Here is an 18,266-nt window from a genome sequence, read left to right on the forward strand (position 1 = left end):
AAAAAAAAAAGTAACAAAGAATAAACCAGAGTAAACCAAACAAAATTCTACAAACTCCTTCAAATAAATTTTTTCTAAACTGTGGTCAAAAGGCAATACTCAGGAAACTGTCACTGCACTAGAGTTTTCCTGCTCCCTTCAAATACTCCCTAACTCTGTATAGACATGTTTCTAAATCGTTCCTAATTTCAATCTTACCTAAACTACATGCATATTAAAAGACAAAAGAGTTGTAAAAAAAAAAATCTGGAAATCTGAAACTGGTTTTTGAGGGCTGGAAGAACAATTAGGAATAATTAAAATGTTTTTGTGGAAGTTTTGCAATGTATGTTCCCTTTAACCAGATGATTAGGTCCACCTGAGCTAATGAATGTTTTCTTAATAGCCTTCCCATCCATTTAGATAGGAAAACTCCCACTGAGCATAGCAGGGGCTGCCTGTCTGACTCTACAGGCAGAATTTGGCCTGGTCAAGGTTTGTTTTCTGGGTCTTTTTGGAGAAGGTGGAGGTGCAAAGCTCTCTGATCACACCTCATTACTCAGGCACCTCTGTGCACCAGCCGGACTCCTACCACCCAGCTGCTGCTTTTGCCAGCCCATGAGTTTAAGCTTCCTGCATTTCTACTGTGATCCTCTTCGAGATACTACAGAATGCTGAACAAAAAGATATCGCCCTCCTAACCCTCTTTCCCATACTAAAAGAGCTGTAATTGTAGTCTAACAAGACAAAAAGCAGACACAGACTGCTTAAGTAGTGAAACACCTTAATAAAAGAAGCAGCTGGTTTTTTACCTGGCTGATCTTGCATCCAGTTTTGAATAAAATGCAAGTTTGTCTGGGCCTGACAGCAGGAGCTCATTGGCTTGGAAAAACGGCCCCATCAGGATCGCAGAGCAGGAGCTGGCAGAGCCCCCACCTCGAGAGATGTGCAAGAGAGCTGCTCAGGGGCCCTTTGCTTAATATTCCTATCAGCCTGATCCATTGTGTTTAAAAAAATATTTAAAAATTCCTTTTTTTTTTTCTTTTTTCTTTTTTTTTTTTTTTTTTTTTTTGCAAGGGGGTGAAAATCTGGGAAGAAGCTGGCTGCAGGGGTTGCGTGGCCAAGCACAACATGTGCCAGGGTTGCACCTGGGATGTTTCCAAGGTTGATGGCAAATTCTGACCAAGAGCTAAATTACCCACATCTCTGAATTTCCACCCAAGGGATCACTGTACGGTAAGGTCAGCGTGGAAGTGCAAACCCTGCTGCAGCGTTTGCAGCAGCCTTTCCCTCGGGAAGCACTTTCAAAGCACCTCATGGTACGTGCGGCGCCTGGAAGGAGGTTCGGCAACCAGCATCACAGGAACTGGCTGGGAACGGCAATCTCAAGACAAATCTGGCAATTCAGACCAAGGAAACATAAAAGATTTCTGCCCACAGGAACGTACTCCGCCCCAATGAAGGAAATTACCACCCTGCCGGCAACGGTGGAAGAAGGGCTGTGTTTCAGCCCCTCCGCTGCAGTTTGCTGTCTGGCATGCTACCTTCAACTGAAATCTTTTTGTTTTACATTGCTACGCCTGGCCATGGAGGGAGGCATTTGAGGAGATGGCAAGAGAGCCAATCTGCCTCACCTGCAGCGGCTTCTGAGAGAAGGCAGCAGACGGCTCCCACCTGTGCCAGCATAATAAATTGGTAGAGCTCACCTGGAGGCATCCTTCATCTCTTACATATTAAGCCAGTCCTCTAAAAACCTCTTCAGTCACATTTTTTTCTAATACATTATGATCCATCCTTGCCCAGTTCTCACTAGCATTGGCATTAACCAGAATGAGAGATGCCTCAGCACCAAAAAAACCGGCCCAAAACGCGTGTGTTTTGGGGAAGGTGACACTCAAGCAACTTTCTGCACATCTGGAAGGAACTGAATTTCAGAGCGGTCTCGTAACAGCTCTGTGTTTATTTTAAATAATTACGCGCACTTAGTATCTCATCTAAATCAATGGTTTCTACTTGGTGAGAAATAAACACCGTAAAAGAAATCTCTGCCTAGTTAGATCCGCCTGCCGAGAAGCCTGTACAAATGCTGTTGTGTTCTGAACCATTCAGCAAAGCAGGACAGCAAATTTACATGAAGTAAATGTTCTGCAAGGGAAAACTTTCAGCATCAGCTCTTAGTATATGTTGAAGTAAAAGAAAAATATCATAAGTATTACCCATTTCAAAACTAGTATACTCTAACAAAAACACTTCTGAGAACATAATGTATTCAAGACAACCAGCAGTAGAATCAAAATCCTTGTAGATTTGAAACAATACCATAGCAAGATTAGTTCTTCTCTTCAGATATTATAGTTCATTTATCACCAGGGAGTCGCCCACAGAAACACAATGAAGTGGGAGAACATGTCAAAAAGCCAGCAAGCTGCCTTCTCACATTCCCATCCCTCAGAGGATCACCACATATTGGCTGAACGCAGAATAAACTCAACTCATACCCTCGTACACGCTCCATAAACAAGACGACGCATTGTTTATCTCACCAGTGAGAAGAATAGGGGTAGAGATAAAAGGGAGATCTATTCTGTTTTGAAACAGCATACGAAGTCCTGGGACCCGTTTTATGCTTTTCCTAATTGATTCAGAGGAGACTGGGGACAGGATCTTGGCATGCCACCCCATAGCAAGCAGGAGGCATCTCTCGGTATTAACTGCAGCTGAAGGGAGAATACGTTTGCAAAGCAGCAGGACTGCAGAGTTAATCCTAGGTCTGAGCTGAAATCTGAACCAGGGTTGCCAAACCCAGTCTTTTTATGCCCTGTGAGACTTCAGGATTATAATCAACTGAGCTCAGTGTAACCTCCAGCCAGTGTGGAGCCACTGCTTTTATCTGTGAAGAAAATGACAATTTTCATAAATGACACAAAAAATAATTCTCCATTTTCAGTCTATTACAGCGCTGGAGCACAGTGCTCCCCTTGGCTCCCATCAGCTCGCAGTCCTGGGCGAGGGGTAAAACATGGGCTCACTTCGCTAGAAACCGCTTCCGAAGAAATACAAGCTTTCAGGAGTGACTTACAGCAACAAAACTCCTTTCTCCAAACCATCTCAGGTCAACCAGCAAAATATTACTAGCCAGACTCAAACCTCCCCAGCCAGCTTTACACAGACAGACAGACACGGCAGGTTCTCCAGGTCCAGCCCTGAGTTACACACTGTCCTCTCCAACACCACACGTTCCCCTCACGGGTGACTGACGGTACATGCGCAAGCGTTCGCGAGGCTGGGTGATACGCATCTGGAGATTGCTTCATCCAGGTCTGTCTTGCAAGTTGTTTCCTGTGAAGAGTTCTCAACCTTGGACTTCACACAACAGTGTTGATCCAACAACAAAATCTTGAGATAACCACTGTGCTCCAAGGCTCATATTTAGGTCTCTTTGCCTAAAGACCTACTTGGATAAAGCCAAAAGATTTCACTTTTTGAGCAGGATGGTTATATTTGTTGGGAATTGACACTGCATTAATGAGTGCAGTTAAATTTTTTTAAATATATATTTTATTATTCTGAATATGAACTTAGCTCTTACCAGATGCCTGTGATGAACACATTACATCTATGTCTGATAGCAGCCATTAACATGGTACAGAAGACATGGGGAGCAGCATAAAACTGCCTGGTGTCAATTCAGCTGGAGCACAGGCACCAATTCCTGTTCAAAGCCTCCCACCTGAAACTCAACAGCTTCCCACTGCAGCCAGTATCAGAGAGGTCTGCACACCCAGAGATCACCTGTACCTTTAAAATTAGGAAAAGCCAGCTTGGTGTTCATTAGACTTGGACTCAGCCTTTCCCTTTTATTGAGTTAATCAGCTGCATGTATATTTAAACATCACTAACTGGAGCAGTGGAGCACAATAAGGATGCTCTTTCCCAGATGGCTAGGGATAAATACAACAGCACTTTTGATCCACAGTATAAACAGCAGGATAACACCAGCACATGGCAGTTCTGAGTTTGGCTCCATCCCGAAAAGCAAAGCAAGAAAATTCTGCTAAATCCAGCAAAACTAGCATCTCTGCTCCAAAAGACAGGCATAGTTCACATGCCTACTCCCCCTCTTGCCTGCTGCTTCAGAAAGGACTGTGCTTGCTGACTCCTCAGAGACTCAGGCAAGCTCTACAGACACTTCTCTCTCTGAAATATATTCCGATACATTCATAAATATGAACAAACAACAATATTGGCTAAAAGGAAACTTCTGTCTGCTGCACCACAGTCAGCAAGGCTACAGCTACACTGAAATAAACAGCAGTGTCTCAACATTTTAACTCCAAAACCAAGTCTGGACGTGGGTGCCTCTCTAGACCCAGCATCTGCTTTCCCCCCAAAAGCGAGCTGATTGCAGTTACTTCCATGGATCACATCAGAATTGCACTTTGTATTTCAACCTCTGATACATTTTTTCTATAAATAAACTGTTTGCAACATGTTAAAAGTAGCCATGACTGGGACAAGCTGTAGCTTAAGTCATTTTTGTCCCCTTCTATTAACACCAGACAGAAATCCGTAAGGATACTACAGCCATATCCATCCCCACTTTTTCAATCAGCTTATTGGCATTAAACCTTCCCTCTGCCTTTAGGCTCCTCTCTCCCACCTTCCCTTTTAATCTCTATCCTCGGTTGTATAATTATAATTACAGTAAAGGAGACAACTATTATAATTTCCATTGTAACACTTCTACTATAGAGGTGACCTTTGGTTTTTATTTTATTTTATTTTTCTTAAACACAGTTCCTGCTGCATTCGAAGGCAACGCCTTGTAACTAACTGTAGCAGGGTGTGACTTGGTATCTGGGCCCTGCTGACCTTAAAAAATGTTCTTAATCTGCCTGGTTGATGTTGTAAACTGAAATCCCACAAGCATAAAAACTGCTTGGCGAAGCAACGCTTCTAGCCAGGCAGGCTGCATTTTCTTGGAGAGCATTGCTGGTCGCAGCTGGACATCTTGGCTAGAGAACCATCCGTGTTTGACCTGACCAGAAAATCTTGTAGATGTTACCTACAAACAGGGAAGTGATCAAGAGCAAGAGGAGCTCCTTGATGCTCTCCTTTGATGATCAATGGCTGCATTAACATTGACTTCATTTTTTAGGGTTCCTCTTGTGTCACTGTCATTTAGAAGAGGCATGGTAAGAAAGACCTGGGACGAAACTATGTGCTTTACTAAACAAAGCAAAGGAAGGACATATGAGTTCAACCTTGGACACACAGGTATCTAAATATACCAAAAGAAACCAAGTCATAGCCTGCTCTGGAAAAAGAGGAGATCAAGTTGGGAGCTTGAAGGGGAATTACTCTTAACAACGAAGTTTTGTTAAGCTGTGTTTTTTGGCACAAATACAATAAACAATATCATTTTGCAAATATAAAATTCCCTGGCAGGAAGCACTCACTTCATGTGAGCTCCTGCCCAGATCATTCCCGGGGAAGGAGAACAGCAAAACCCCAGGTCTCTATCTCCTCATGGCTTAGATGTTCCAACAAAGACATGACAAGAAAGCAACCACACACCCCCGGCCCCTGCACATGCAGTGCTGGCTCTTCCCCCCAGCCAAGCACGTTAAATAACTCTTCAAAGACTATCAGGGCTCAGTCCTGTCGCAGGGAGACGTATGCGGCTACAGGACTGGGCAAGCTCCCAACACATAGTGTGCCTGGGCTGCATGATGGGTTTCCAAGGCTGCCGGCAAAAGAGCCTGTTACGGCTGGCTGACGGGGGCTTTGAGGGAGCCAGCAGTGCGATATGGGGCCCTGTGCCTTGTTTAAACAACAAGGGAGGTTGTTGGCAGGGTTCACTCTGCAGGAGACACACTGGGGAGCACAGGGATGGAAAAAGAGAAGAACGACCTCCAGTATTTGGCGTGTACTCTCAATCCCCCCTTACAACTTGTTGCATCATGGAAACATAGTTGCCTAAACAGGCCTGCAGTTTCACGCAGTTCCCCCTGTATTTCATGGATATCAGTGGAGCCTTTTACCACTTCACACGCGAACAACAGCTATGAAAGCCAAGTGAAAACACTGCTTAGGTACAAGGCCTTTAGTTCAGGACTTGCAGAAACCCAGTTGCTTCATACTTCTGCAGTTATCCCTGCAAGCTGCCAAAATTCCTATCCAGACTGTCCTGAGACCACCAAACTCAAGATGACACACGAGCCAAAGCTCCCAAAGGGAGTTTCCACTATGTGAGAGGCAGAGTTTCACTGCTTCCGTGCCAGCAGAATTCTCCTTCTCCCTCCAGCCCGTTGTCTTTTGCTCACTGGTCTAACAAGCAAGAGCTTGAAAAAGCATATTCTGACATGCACCACCACCTGCCTCCCCCCAAAAAAAATCAGATGCAAAAAACTTACTTTTCTGGGCTTTACTTTGTCTTGTAAGTCATACTGGCCTATTCCTTTGTAACTTATTCCAAGCCACCACGGGATTCCTTGTTTATCCTGAAAAATGGACATCTACATGAACCAACAGCTACTTAAGAATTAAGCAATTCCAAGATTACAGCCCATTTCATTCTGTGACAAGTACGAGTAGGTACGGAACAAGGACATTTTTTGCAAACAAATTGATGTGAAGTGGATTGCTGGGGTGAATGTCAAAACTTTCTCCTTTGCCTTCTCAGGCAGAGACAAGAAACTACATGGTGGTTGTGCAAAGTGGACAAAAAAGTGACAGTGCTGCTGAAACAACGGGGTGTCCCTTGTTGCAGGAGTGGCTGTGAGGGGAGGAAGGCTATGGGACAGAAAAAAATAGTGGCCAGTGACTGCATCCACTAAATTCAGGCATGGACAGCTGCAGGAGAAGAGAACGGCACAAAACATCAGCTTCTCAGGTACCACAGTCATGGCCACGACTCAAAAAAGTAAGGAGACATCATCTCTGCTGAACTCTTCTGCACAAAACACTTTGGCCCAGGCTCTGCTCTACAAACGGGAATAAATGGTGTATTTCCATCACTCTCCAAAAATGTTTCTCAGCATCTCCCCACTCCAAGTACGCACCTACTAATCACCTGCCACTTAGAAGCAGTCTTTTCTACATTGTGGGTTTTTTTTCTAATCTTGATTAGAAGTGTCTCTGGGGAAACTATTATTAACTGCTTCAGATCTAGAAGTGATCTCCAGTTTAATTAAGCTGATATGAATTTAGCTCCTGATAGGATTACAGAAGGTTTTACAAAGATTCCTTTCCATCTTCTGTAGCACATAATGCTTTGCTGCTCTCTGGAAACAATTTTTAAAGAATATTGAAGGAGGGAAAATTATAGAGGTTGAAAAATGGGGGGCTTAATTCTGATAGAAGAGCACTGAATCAAACTACTCCTATAGGAATGTAATCATATGTAATAAGCTAAGCAATCACATTATCTATGGGCATTTACTAACCTTTACTCCATAGTAATGAACTCCATATGTTGGCAAAGCTTCTACCACTTTCATGTACCTGTAGACAGATTTATAGCCTATCAGATGATTTTCTCTGGAGGGAATAATATCTATTAACATATTTTTTTCACACATACATTCAGGACATGTCATTTATCATTTGTATATTTTGAAGGTCTTAATAATTGAAGCCCCATGTTTTCAGAAAAAACTTAGCATCCTGGCTTGGGGAAAGATGTGATATTTTGGCCTAGCTAAAGCGAATGGAAAATCTCTCATATAACAAAACATTCAATCTCTTATCAGAAGGTCAGAGACCTGAAAGTAAAAATTCTGAACTGAACATGTGAGCCTTTTGGGAAATGTTGGTGGTAAAGACCTGTCTATAATTATTCCATTATGGTGCTTTGGTTACAATGGACAGGCTCCAATCGAAGTGTTCATGCAGTTGTACGACTGTTCCATGAGACAATTCAGACAACCACTGAACAGACAATTTTTTCCCATGTTCCTATTGAAAGAAGCCCCTGAATTATTGAGACAGTTGCAGGCACCGAGCTACGTGAGAAAAACTGCAAGCTGTCTGCATGCAACCATGGTAATCATCTCAAATTTCTTGGTTAGTACCATGTCCCCCTGCATTTGCCTATAGGAAGTACAGTAATATTAACGGTAAATTAAAAAAATAAAATTCCATGGGCTCTGTATGCATCTTGGAAGACCTTGTTCTTTTGAAAAACAAATTCTGAACATTTCAACAAACGTGCATTTGGTTTTTTTACAGGACCTAAGATGATACTCTCCCTTAAGAGTCTGGTGTGAAAACTAATTGACAGCAAGCACAGTATGGAAAACAGTTTTCCGATAAAGTAAGGTTCAAATAATTTCTTTTACATTTGAGGTATCTGAATAAAGACACACAACCTTAACTGGAAGCCTGTGAAATCTGAAACTTCAAATAATTTAGCTTTGAAATATAAGTCAATAAAAAAGAATCTAACAGATACAAATGGTAAAGTTTGCAAGCAATGATGACCAAAACAGCCTACATTGCCACTTCTCAACAAAAAAGAATTAAAAAAAAGTAAAAATATCATCCTCACAAATTAACAAGTGTCATACTCACTGAACAATGGCTTGTCCTCTGGTCAGACCTTTAATTTGTGTATAATGCTCAATTACTCTGTCCTCACTGCAACACAAGCACAAAACCCAATTCAGAGGCTCAGTGATTTTTTTCATGTGTGACAGCATCTGTTGAAATTCAGACGCCTGCTCAGCATGCAGAGAAGTGTCCCTCTGTACGTTTCTTGCTCTGGTTTACGTTCTGTTTCTTACTGATTTCTTTCCCACCCTTCATTAAGCAGCATGGAGCTGCCTGGCTGATCTCTGCCATCGCATGCTGCGTTCCAGACTAATTAACGAATCATTTCGGATCAGCCTGCTCTGCTGCAGATGCTGCTGCAGAATAATGGTACTAATTGTATAAATTCATTTTCGCATTCTAAAGGACCAAAACTTCAAAGGATGGTTAATGCCCCATACATTGGATAGAAGAAGTTAAACCAGAAATGTTTTCCTTCTAGTGCATTTTCCCCTGACATTTCATAGGTGAAGAAATATAGATTTGTCAGCAATGACCTTTTTGCATTTTTCCTGTTATGTACTTCAACATTTTGTTTCAGCGGAATGCAAAATAAAATATGCATTTAAGTGTCAGACACCTGAAAGCAAAGAAAAACCCAGCAATATTCATTCTGGAAAAAAACCAAATCATAAGCAAGTACTAGTATACTTGAAAATCCATCAGGTACACATCAAGCCTAAAAAACAAAAACAAATGAGGGAGTCAAACTTGCACAAAGGCATCAATTCCAAGGAAACAATATTGTTGATTCATCCCAAATGCTGTGTTCCTTTACAGCAGACTCAAGCCACAAAATTGGACCTGATCTTCTGTTTTCAGCTTTTCTAGTTTATTTTTGCTCCCTGTCCTGTTGAGGAGAGCAGCTGGGTGGGTATCTAGCAGCCAGCCAAGGTCAACCCACCACAGAGGCTCTACTGTGTGACAGTTGAAGGGCAAGGTGCTCTTTGCAAACCCAGGCTTGGCTGGAGTTCAGATTTCAGCTCTTTCTAATGCGTGGTACCCACATACTCTGATCCAGCAGTTTCTGATCCAGCAATTTAATTTGAGCAAACTTTCAATGAGGGATTTGCATCAGATCTTGCATAATTTATAACCTTCTAAAAACTGGAAATGGTTGAACATGAGCAATTAACCCCAAGTCCTATATAATACAGGTGGAAAACTTTTAAAAGAGTTTGCAAAACTATATAAAAGTGATCTTGTCATTACAATTCATAGCAACGATTTACATTTTAAATTAAATAGCTCACCAGTACGCGAGTGATGGATGCTCCTGCAGTGTCTTTGTAGGAAATACAGGCAGTGTCTTCAAGTCTTTTCTAGTGTTTTCATCACTAAAAAAAACCGGCACAGAGTCACTGCTAGTGAATCATAGATGGAATCATTAGTTTCAGCAGAAGGAAAGGGCTGTATTTGCTACCCAAGAACATGGTGCATTGCCCCATATCAGGCTGTCATAGCAACGTAACTCTATAGGCCCTCTCACATGACAGTCACGTATATGGTGTCATGCAGACTCATTATACAGACACGTGATTCTCGGGCCACTGTGGCGGGAGCACCATACCAGTATTTACCTTCCACACGCTCACTCTATTTGCTGAGTGCAGAATGAGCCCTGAAGCAGCTGCAGAAGGAAAGCCTCTGCCCAGAAGCAAAGCTTCTAGTGCTAATTTTTGCTCTATCTTTAGCTAAAATCCTACCTCTAGACAATAAACTTCATGAAGCAGCATAGTATTTCTCAAATCCCAGAGTTTAACACTGATCTGATTCAAAACAAAGGGTTTCAGTTCATATACTTTAAAATACTTTCACTGAAAATAGTTTTCCTGGACTGCTCATTCTACAGAAAGTTCAAATATTTTGGACTCCAGGCCCAGCCTGGAACAAAATAAAGGGGGTTGAAGCATGTGAATGCAATTTGTCACAAAAAAGCCCAGCAGAACATTTTAAAACCTATTTACAGGCATCAGAAAAATGGTTAATATTTTTTCCTTATATGCTCCATTGATTAATCAGCTCAAACTTGCATGCCTCATTTCTACAGGATTTCTGCGTGCCTTCGCAGCAGCGCCAACAAGCATGAACATGACTTTTCTATGTAAAGAATGCATCAGTCACGTCCATCAGCATCTACCTAGACTTCTGCATCCAGGCTTTCCTTGAAGGTGCTTTCCTGCTCCCAATATCTGTTTTCATCAGATACCACTATCGGAGATTTCATCTGAGCTACATTCCCCCTCTTCCCTCAAAATCAGTAGAGTAGACCAGAGCACAGAAATCTGCTCCGTGGGCACCGCTGATCAACCTCTGCAGACGGAGGAGGCAGCAAACCCCTACCACGTTTCCGTCTCACATGGCAGATGTCACATGGAAGGCGCAGTAAATTAAGGCTTTTTGTTCCTCGGGGAGCACAGGCTAATCGCTCTGCAAGCTTCTTCCCCAGCCCTGACAATGTGCTTCAACCCTGACTAAGAGGGACCACCTCTGGGGACGAGGAAACAGTTCAATCAACAGCCTATTTATTCTTCAGCCTCTTTGATGAAGTTGCCAAGAAGGAGGTCAATTAGTGCCAAGGAGCTGTTGTTGCTGAGCTTTGCCGGGCCGGCGCTCTTCTGCCAGGAATATGCACTTTTCTTTGCAAGCTGGCCAGCACCCAAGTGCCACAAACGGGGACAGCTGGGTAGAAAATCAGGATCTCTCCTTCCAACGCTCAAATACAGCCAATGTTCACAAAAGCTGAGGGTGTTTTATTCACCCCTTAAAAGCCCATTTTGATGGGATCAAAAGGTTGCAGGCGTCTCAGCTTGCAGCGAGAAGGTAGATTTACCAGGGTTTTGTAGGGACACGTGAAAACACAGACAGAGCACACCCTCCTGAGGCCTCAGAAACCATAGCGAAGAATAAAAAAACCCCAAACCAGTAAACCAAGCTGTGAGCAACCTGGCCTGATTTCACATCTCCTCTTGGAGCAGGAGGTTTGGCCAGACGACCTCCTGAGGTCCCTTCCGACTTCAATCATAGGATAATTGATTATTAAAATAAAAATTTCCTCCTATTTTTATGCCTGACTCATAACTGCAATGGCTGCCGTAGCAGCCAGGTTTGGCAGGGAAATACAGTGAAGGACGAGAGGTTTTGGAAGGAAGCAATAACAAAATAGCTCATTTTTACCAAACAAAAGGGCTGTTCCTCTAAATATAGATTCTCAACCTGCAATATTCATAATCGGAGGGTTTAATGGTTGCTCTCTGAAGCCCCATTTAGAAACCTTGTGAACAACAAAACGCCGACACGAGGGCTGAAGCACTGACGAGGCTGATGCTGGCAAGCAAGAGATGAGCTCCGGCAGAAGCAGCCGGGCAGGGGGGACAGGTGACCCCCAGCTGTCACCACCACAGCTGGGTGGACAGGTCCCAAGCCCTCTTTTGCCAACTATTACAGACTCTGCAGAAATGCCACGAATCCTGGCAGCTGTGTCCTACCATGCTCTGAAATGCCACCTTTTGCACAACTCATGGCCTCCAGCAGGGCTACTCACCTTCCTGTTTGGTTTTTGGGCCCCTCAGCTCTGAACCCGGTTGAGTAGCTACTTTATCCCTATCAAATGCCAAAACGAGGGCACCAGTTAAGCTTGAGTGACGAGTAGCAGCTCATCAATATAGAAATGTCTACCACTGATTTTAAACCGAGCACCAGCCAGCCAGCACACCCCCCTCCCCGACAAGGTTTGTGGGCTCTGAGTTGGGACATGTAGTGATCAAAGGGCTGCAGTCACGTCTGTGCCATGACACGGGGCACATCCCTCCAGCACTGACCCAGAACCACAGGCCCTGGTGCAGTTCATTAGCAGGCAGAATCCATAGAGCTGTGACAGCTTACAGCAGAGCTGGACCTTCTCTGTTCTTCTGTCAACCTACAAACCCATCCAACTTCTTCCAATAGCAGAGAATACACTTCTTTTACGAGGCACAGTTGGCCCTTGGGACTCGCCTTCCTGAAGGGATCCAACCTCATACCCTGAGGTTCAGACACACCGTCCCATCCATCTGCAGCTGGAGGGAGTCCATCAAAATGGACTTAACAAGGCCTGAGAGTCTCTGAGAAGCCACGTGAGGATTTTATTTTTTCCTGCATGATTGTAAGATAAAGCATGAAACAATCCTAGAAAAATGTAAAAGACCTGGAAGAAACAGGGCACAGCTCCCTGCCTGCTGGATGTCTTCAGACAGCACAGGCTGGCACACGGCAGCCCAGATCTGCTGACTGCATGCCCAAGGATTAGCACTGGGGATGATTCATGGCTTCAGGGATAAAAGCCTCAAACAGTCCTCCCCCTCCTTCCATAGAGTTCATTATCGCTTCATCTGCAGCGAGGAACCCAAGCACGTCTCCCCTTGACCTTCAGGATCACTTTCCCAAGCCCTCCGAGACCCAGCCATTCCCCAGAGGTGACAACTCCAGATAGCAGGAGCGATGGTTTGAATTATTACCTGTTCCTGTTTGGTTTCACAACGATCGCAAGGCGATACAGAAATCACAGGGCAGACAGCCCCGGCTCCAGATGTCCAACCACCTACACTATCTACCAGCCAAACACACCAGTGTTGTATCTGGCATGTCCATGGTTGGTTCTCATCAGGGCAGGAGGAGGATTTGGCTGTCGGGACGGAGAGGCCCACTTGCATTTAATCTGACCTCTGCTATGGAGGGGGCTTCTTGACTGGTGGTTCTTGGCATAATTTCAATACATAAACGGCCCAGAGTCAACAGGACCGAACATTTTTTGGCAAAAGGTTTGTTTATTCCCCAGGAGGAAAATATAGGAAACTCTCATCTCAAGTATTTTTCCACTATGGAGAAGAATTAAAGAAAACCAGCAGACAGACCCTTTCCTTCCTGTTCCACCCTCTATATGGGAGTTTTCTCTCTGGCAGATATCAAGCAGAACTTGACTTGATCTGGGCAATGTAAATGGAAATCTACATCAGACCCTCCTCATGCCAAACCCCAGCTTGCATTCTTGGTACCATCCATGTTTAATTTTCTGTCCCAATAGGAACAAACGTTGGGCAAGATGCTGTCCCCAGCAGCACACCCTGCTCATCAGTGCCAGCTCTATGGAGATGGAAGGGCAGCTTGTCTCTAAAATAACCAATAGCAATATTTAACCACGTACCATACTATGAATAGAAGTTTCCACATTCAAACTACTATCTCTAGCAGTGAACCAGAACCAATCCCACATGCTTCCTACAACCCATTGACGTTACAGTGAAGTTTTAGGCATCTTGCTAAAACCCCACCAGAAATCTGGGAAGGAACTAAGCCAGACTGTCATGGCACACACTGCCTAAAGCACATTACTGAAAATTCAAAAAAAAGACTTAGATATTTATGCTCCCAGAAAGTGCATCTTCACAGCTTGTAATCCAGTGATACAACGCTCCCTGCTAGGCAAAGATTTACAGAACGGTGCTAATTAGCACCATTTGTCAATGGCTGCCCAGGCTCTTCCCTGCGCCCACTGTCAAAAACAGCTTATGCCTGTTGCTAACGCAGGTAAGAGCTTAGATGTAATAAGATGTGGTTAATGAGATAAGCATAAAACGTGCAAAGCAACAGACACACCCAGAGCAGCAAAAGCAATATATTGGACTACAACATAAAAGCTTATCAGCCCACATCACCTTTGTAAAAATTAACAACCTGATAAGCATAGGACTTCAGACAACTTTTAACTGACTAAAGTGGTGGCAGGTGTGTCTGCCTCTGCTGAACAGTGTTGGATAACACTTTATAAAGTAGGAATTTAGCACTGGGGAAAGTGCATTGTGTAGTGATTTTCCTCTACTCTCAAAGCTTCTTGACCTCATATAAATACTTACTCTTGTATTGCTATGCAATCATTAGCAAAAGTCAATTCCTGGGTCTTTCTGAATATCGTTATTTTATATTTGGTTAACTCTTGAAATAAATTTTAGGCACACCACAGGCAGAATTTAGAGTGGCCTTGTTTTTAGAAAATATCAACCAACCTCTCAAGTTAACCTGAAAGTTATTTCATGGACACCTAAAAATCAGCAGACACTTCTGAAAATCATATGTGAGATACAAGGAAACATGGAGCTTTCACAGCTAAAAGATGATACAATATTACCCTGCATTGTGAATATGCTTCAAAAAATTTCCATGAGGATTTTTCTTCTTATTCTTTTCAAGATATTTAGAGCTAGCAAAATAAATACATAGAAAGAGCACACAATTAGACTAGATACTTGAAAGCCTGACAATCTAAGTTTTCAGAGGGCTGGTCAGCTTAGTCAGATGATGTTAGTAATGGTCCTATTTCTTGAGAACCACTGAATTCCTGTGCTATGCAATTACAAGCAATGCTATAACAGTACAAGAACATCCCGTGTTGCTCCACACCCCAGTCTGGTCCTAAAGTGACTTTCTAAAGTGACCAGACTTAGGGTGGAACGACCAAGGTCTTGAGGGTGCTCTATTCCATACATTCACAGACGAGAGCAATACGGACCATCACACTGCAGCTGGCCTGCTTCAGCAACAGGTGCCTTTTCTGTAGGCTTTTGTTTTGTTTTAAACTAAACGGCAGGGCAGAGCGTGGCAACCTCGCGCTCCGGCAGAGGTTGGTCTGCCTTTCAAGGTACCACAAGAAACAGGTGTGAGGAGGAAGCAGCAAGGCAACGGAGGGGAAAAGAAATGAGCGGGGTGAAAAGTGCAAGAGAAAAAAAGGGGGGGAAGGAAGACAGAGCAGGGGAGGTATGGGAAGAGCCGATGGATTAAGCAGCTTTCGAGTTTGTCAGAGCAGCAGGATCTTGGCAGCAGGATTTTGAAATGTGCTCTCTGACAAATCCTCTTTTGTGACAAATGCCAGACGTTTCCCATCATTTCCCAGCCTTTCAGTTTATGGTCTGCTGGCACACTCAAGAAAGTTATTTTTCTATTGAAGGAAGACCAGGATCTGGAAAGGCCACGAACAAGGGGCTCCCATTGGCATAGGACAGCCAGAGCCGAACCTTAACCCCCCCAGCCAGCGGGGAGCTTTGCCTGGGGCAAGGCTCCAAAGTCTGCCACTTGAATACCAGATAGGAACCGCCTGCTCAGAAAGGTATTTCAAGGAGCATTTCTAAGAGCCTTCCAAACCCTGTACGTGAAAGGAACATGATAAGCAGTGCAGATAGCTTTTTCAACACCAGGCTTGTCATACACCTCTGCTGCGGCCATGCTGTGGATTCCCACACTGTGCTGCAACTAACTCAAGAGGGACCTGCACCAAACACAAAGCACGGCTGGGGCTGGGCAACCCTTCCCCACACTTCGCACAGGCTGGACCACGGCCTTAGATCCCCGAGCCTGACCTCCAGCTCCAGCCTGCTCCTTTAGGCTAATTTCTCTGCTTCCCGAACCCTGCCTGACTCTCAGAAAGAGCGGCAGCAGTACCTACTGATCTCACAGGGGTTTAGTGACCCTACTCACTGACTTTTGGAAGACGGACCAAGAGCACCAATGGAAAACACAACATTTCTCATATCAGCTATATGCACGCACCTCTCTGAGGACATGGGGACCAGATGAATGAGAACATGAGTTGCTCCCAGAGCCACCCTGGCAGATGAGGCACCATTCATATTTCTACTTTGCAGACAAGTAACGGGGTGCCAAGGAAGCAGTTCTCCATGGCTAGAGAAAATCTGCGACCTGAACCTGTCCTAAATTCTCAGGCCTTCTTTTACAGCTCTTGATGCGAGATATGAATATTCTGAAGATAAAACCCTTTGGTCCTCAAACAACACACCTATCATTGGTGATGGCTCCCAGTCCCACGGATCTGGTACAAAGCTGCTCAGCCATACCAACAGCACGCATTAGCAGTGCTTCTCTGTCAGACCAGACGGGAAGCAGAATGGCTCTGCTTTACCTGGGGATTTACTGCAGAGCAAAAGATGACTATTCACAGTTGATACAATGCTTGAAGGATCCCAAACCCTTCCTCGCAACAACAGACTGTTATTTCTAACATTCATGCTTTCTTCCTGCTCACACAAAAGTCAGCTTAGCCATATTAGTTGCGGGTTTTTAGCATGTCTGAGTACAGCAGCAAAGTTTAAAGCTTGTTATCACAGCCCTGCGTGCTGATACAGATACATAGAACCACAAGAAAAATAAAGCATCCAAATAACGATAAAGACCTGACAAATCTGCAAAAGCAAAAAAGCTGAGGCTGAAAAGCTGTCATTCCATTTCCTCAAAGCACAAAATACACCCCACGTGATAGATCCCAAACACCACGGGAACGAAAAGCAAGAGAGATTTATTTTTGTTTTTAAAGTGAGGATGTTGTTCAGAGTCAGACCAGAGCCCAAACTCCTGCTTGCAGCTGACGGTGCAAGACTGGAGAAACTCTCTGTAGACCTGACAAAGTTTTCCAGACATTCAACAGAAGGGAGGTGAATACATTGTAATGCAAAAGCCATGAAATTTAATTTTACAACAGGAAAAGGCAATGTGTTTTAATGCTGAACCTGTACTTGAGGGAATTTCCAGGAATAAGGGGGAGAGCATCTTTTACCTAAGGCTGTGGATGCCACGATGCTACTCCAAGCCTAACAGCTATGACAGCAACATGTCTCCGACTTGTCCCCTGCATGGGACACAGCTTGGGGGATGACGAATTTTCTGGCACCATGCTTGCCTTGTCTCTCATCTGCTTTGGATGCAGAGCACACACAAAAGCCCTCCCCAGGTGGCTGGGTTGTACCCACTGTAGCACTGCCTCTCTGAGTTAAAAGTGCCTTAAAGGAAAAGAAAAAAGCAAAGAAAAGAAAGGACTGTAGAGGGACAGTTAAAGAGGACAAAACACAACAGCCCCTTTGCTGCCCCTCAGGAAACTGTACGAACATCATGCATATGAAAATGTGTGTTCCTTACCAAACTGCCATAATTATGTGTAAATATTAAAAGTTATACTGCTCTATACAACTAGTAAATCCCATGAGATCAGATTAAATTACTGAAAACATCCTTTTTTTTTCCTCTTCATCTAATCCTTTTTGCTCATTTCCCCCACAGTGCTTCCACCTAATTTCGCCTAATTCATCTGCTACATAATAAGTGTACTATATGAATTCCTTGAGAGCCCCTACAGAACTGCTTTAAAATAGAAAATTGTAAAAAAACATTAAAATTACATCATTGCAGAGACTGTACGCTTTGGTCTGCCCTGAACTGTCTGAATTTACAAGTAGCACCCATAGGAAAAAACCTCTTGCTGTTAAAAGTCTAGCAGAAAATTGGGGTGTTAACTACATTGTTTTTGTAATTGCACCTGGTTTACACAGTGGACTTCCACCTTTTTATTGAAAAATAAGACACCAGGAGAGAACAACATTTTCATTTTCATCTCAGAACTGCTGCCTAAGTGCTCAGGGAGACGGAGCCTGGGGGCTCCCTGCCTGGCTCCCCTCCGCAGGCTGCCTTCCCTCAGCTACCCGTTCCTCATGGTACACTAGGCTGTATAACCCCAGTAACGAACTGCAGTGACTCATCAAGAAAAGCAAGACTTGCACACTGCTAGAGAAAAATTACTGCAGTTTTCAACTAACTTTCTTCAAGAAGAGGGTATAAAATTCAATTAAGCAGAGAGCTCTTTGGGAAAGTGGGTATCT

At 43.8% G+C, this 18,266-nt stretch overlaps 1 protein-coding gene across 5 annotated transcripts in view; it reads right to left on the reverse strand.

The window, feature by feature from the left end:
* The window catches only part of FRMD4B (FERM domain containing 4B), a 144,760-nt gene that overhangs the window by 19,894 nt on the left and 106,600 nt on the right, over positions 1 to 18,266 (reverse strand). For 4 of the 5 annotated variants that reach the window (XM_087743914.1, XM_087743915.1, XM_009469884.2 and 1 more), the window contains exons 8-11: positions 9,825 to 9,908; positions 8,554 to 8,619; positions 7,428 to 7,485; positions 6,396 to 6,482 (exon numbers count right to left, since the gene is read on the reverse strand). In XM_087743914.1, coding sequence (XP_087600040.1) covers positions 6,396 to 6,482; positions 7,428 to 7,485; positions 8,554 to 8,619; positions 9,825 to 9,908 — 295 coding nt within the window. The remainder of the gene's footprint in view (positions 1 to 6,395; positions 6,483 to 7,427; positions 7,486 to 8,553; positions 8,620 to 9,824; positions 9,909 to 18,266) is intronic. The other variant, XM_087743913.1, reaches the window with a different exon arrangement.

Source organism: Nipponia nippon, unplaced genomic scaffold (genome assembly GCF_047370975.1).
Source record: "Nipponia nippon isolate SJK-2023a ecotype South Korea unplaced genomic scaffold, ASM4737097v1 scaffold_9, whole genome shotgun sequence".
Classification (NCBI taxonomy): Eukaryota; Metazoa; Chordata; class Aves; order Pelecaniformes; family Threskiornithidae; genus Nipponia; species Nipponia nippon.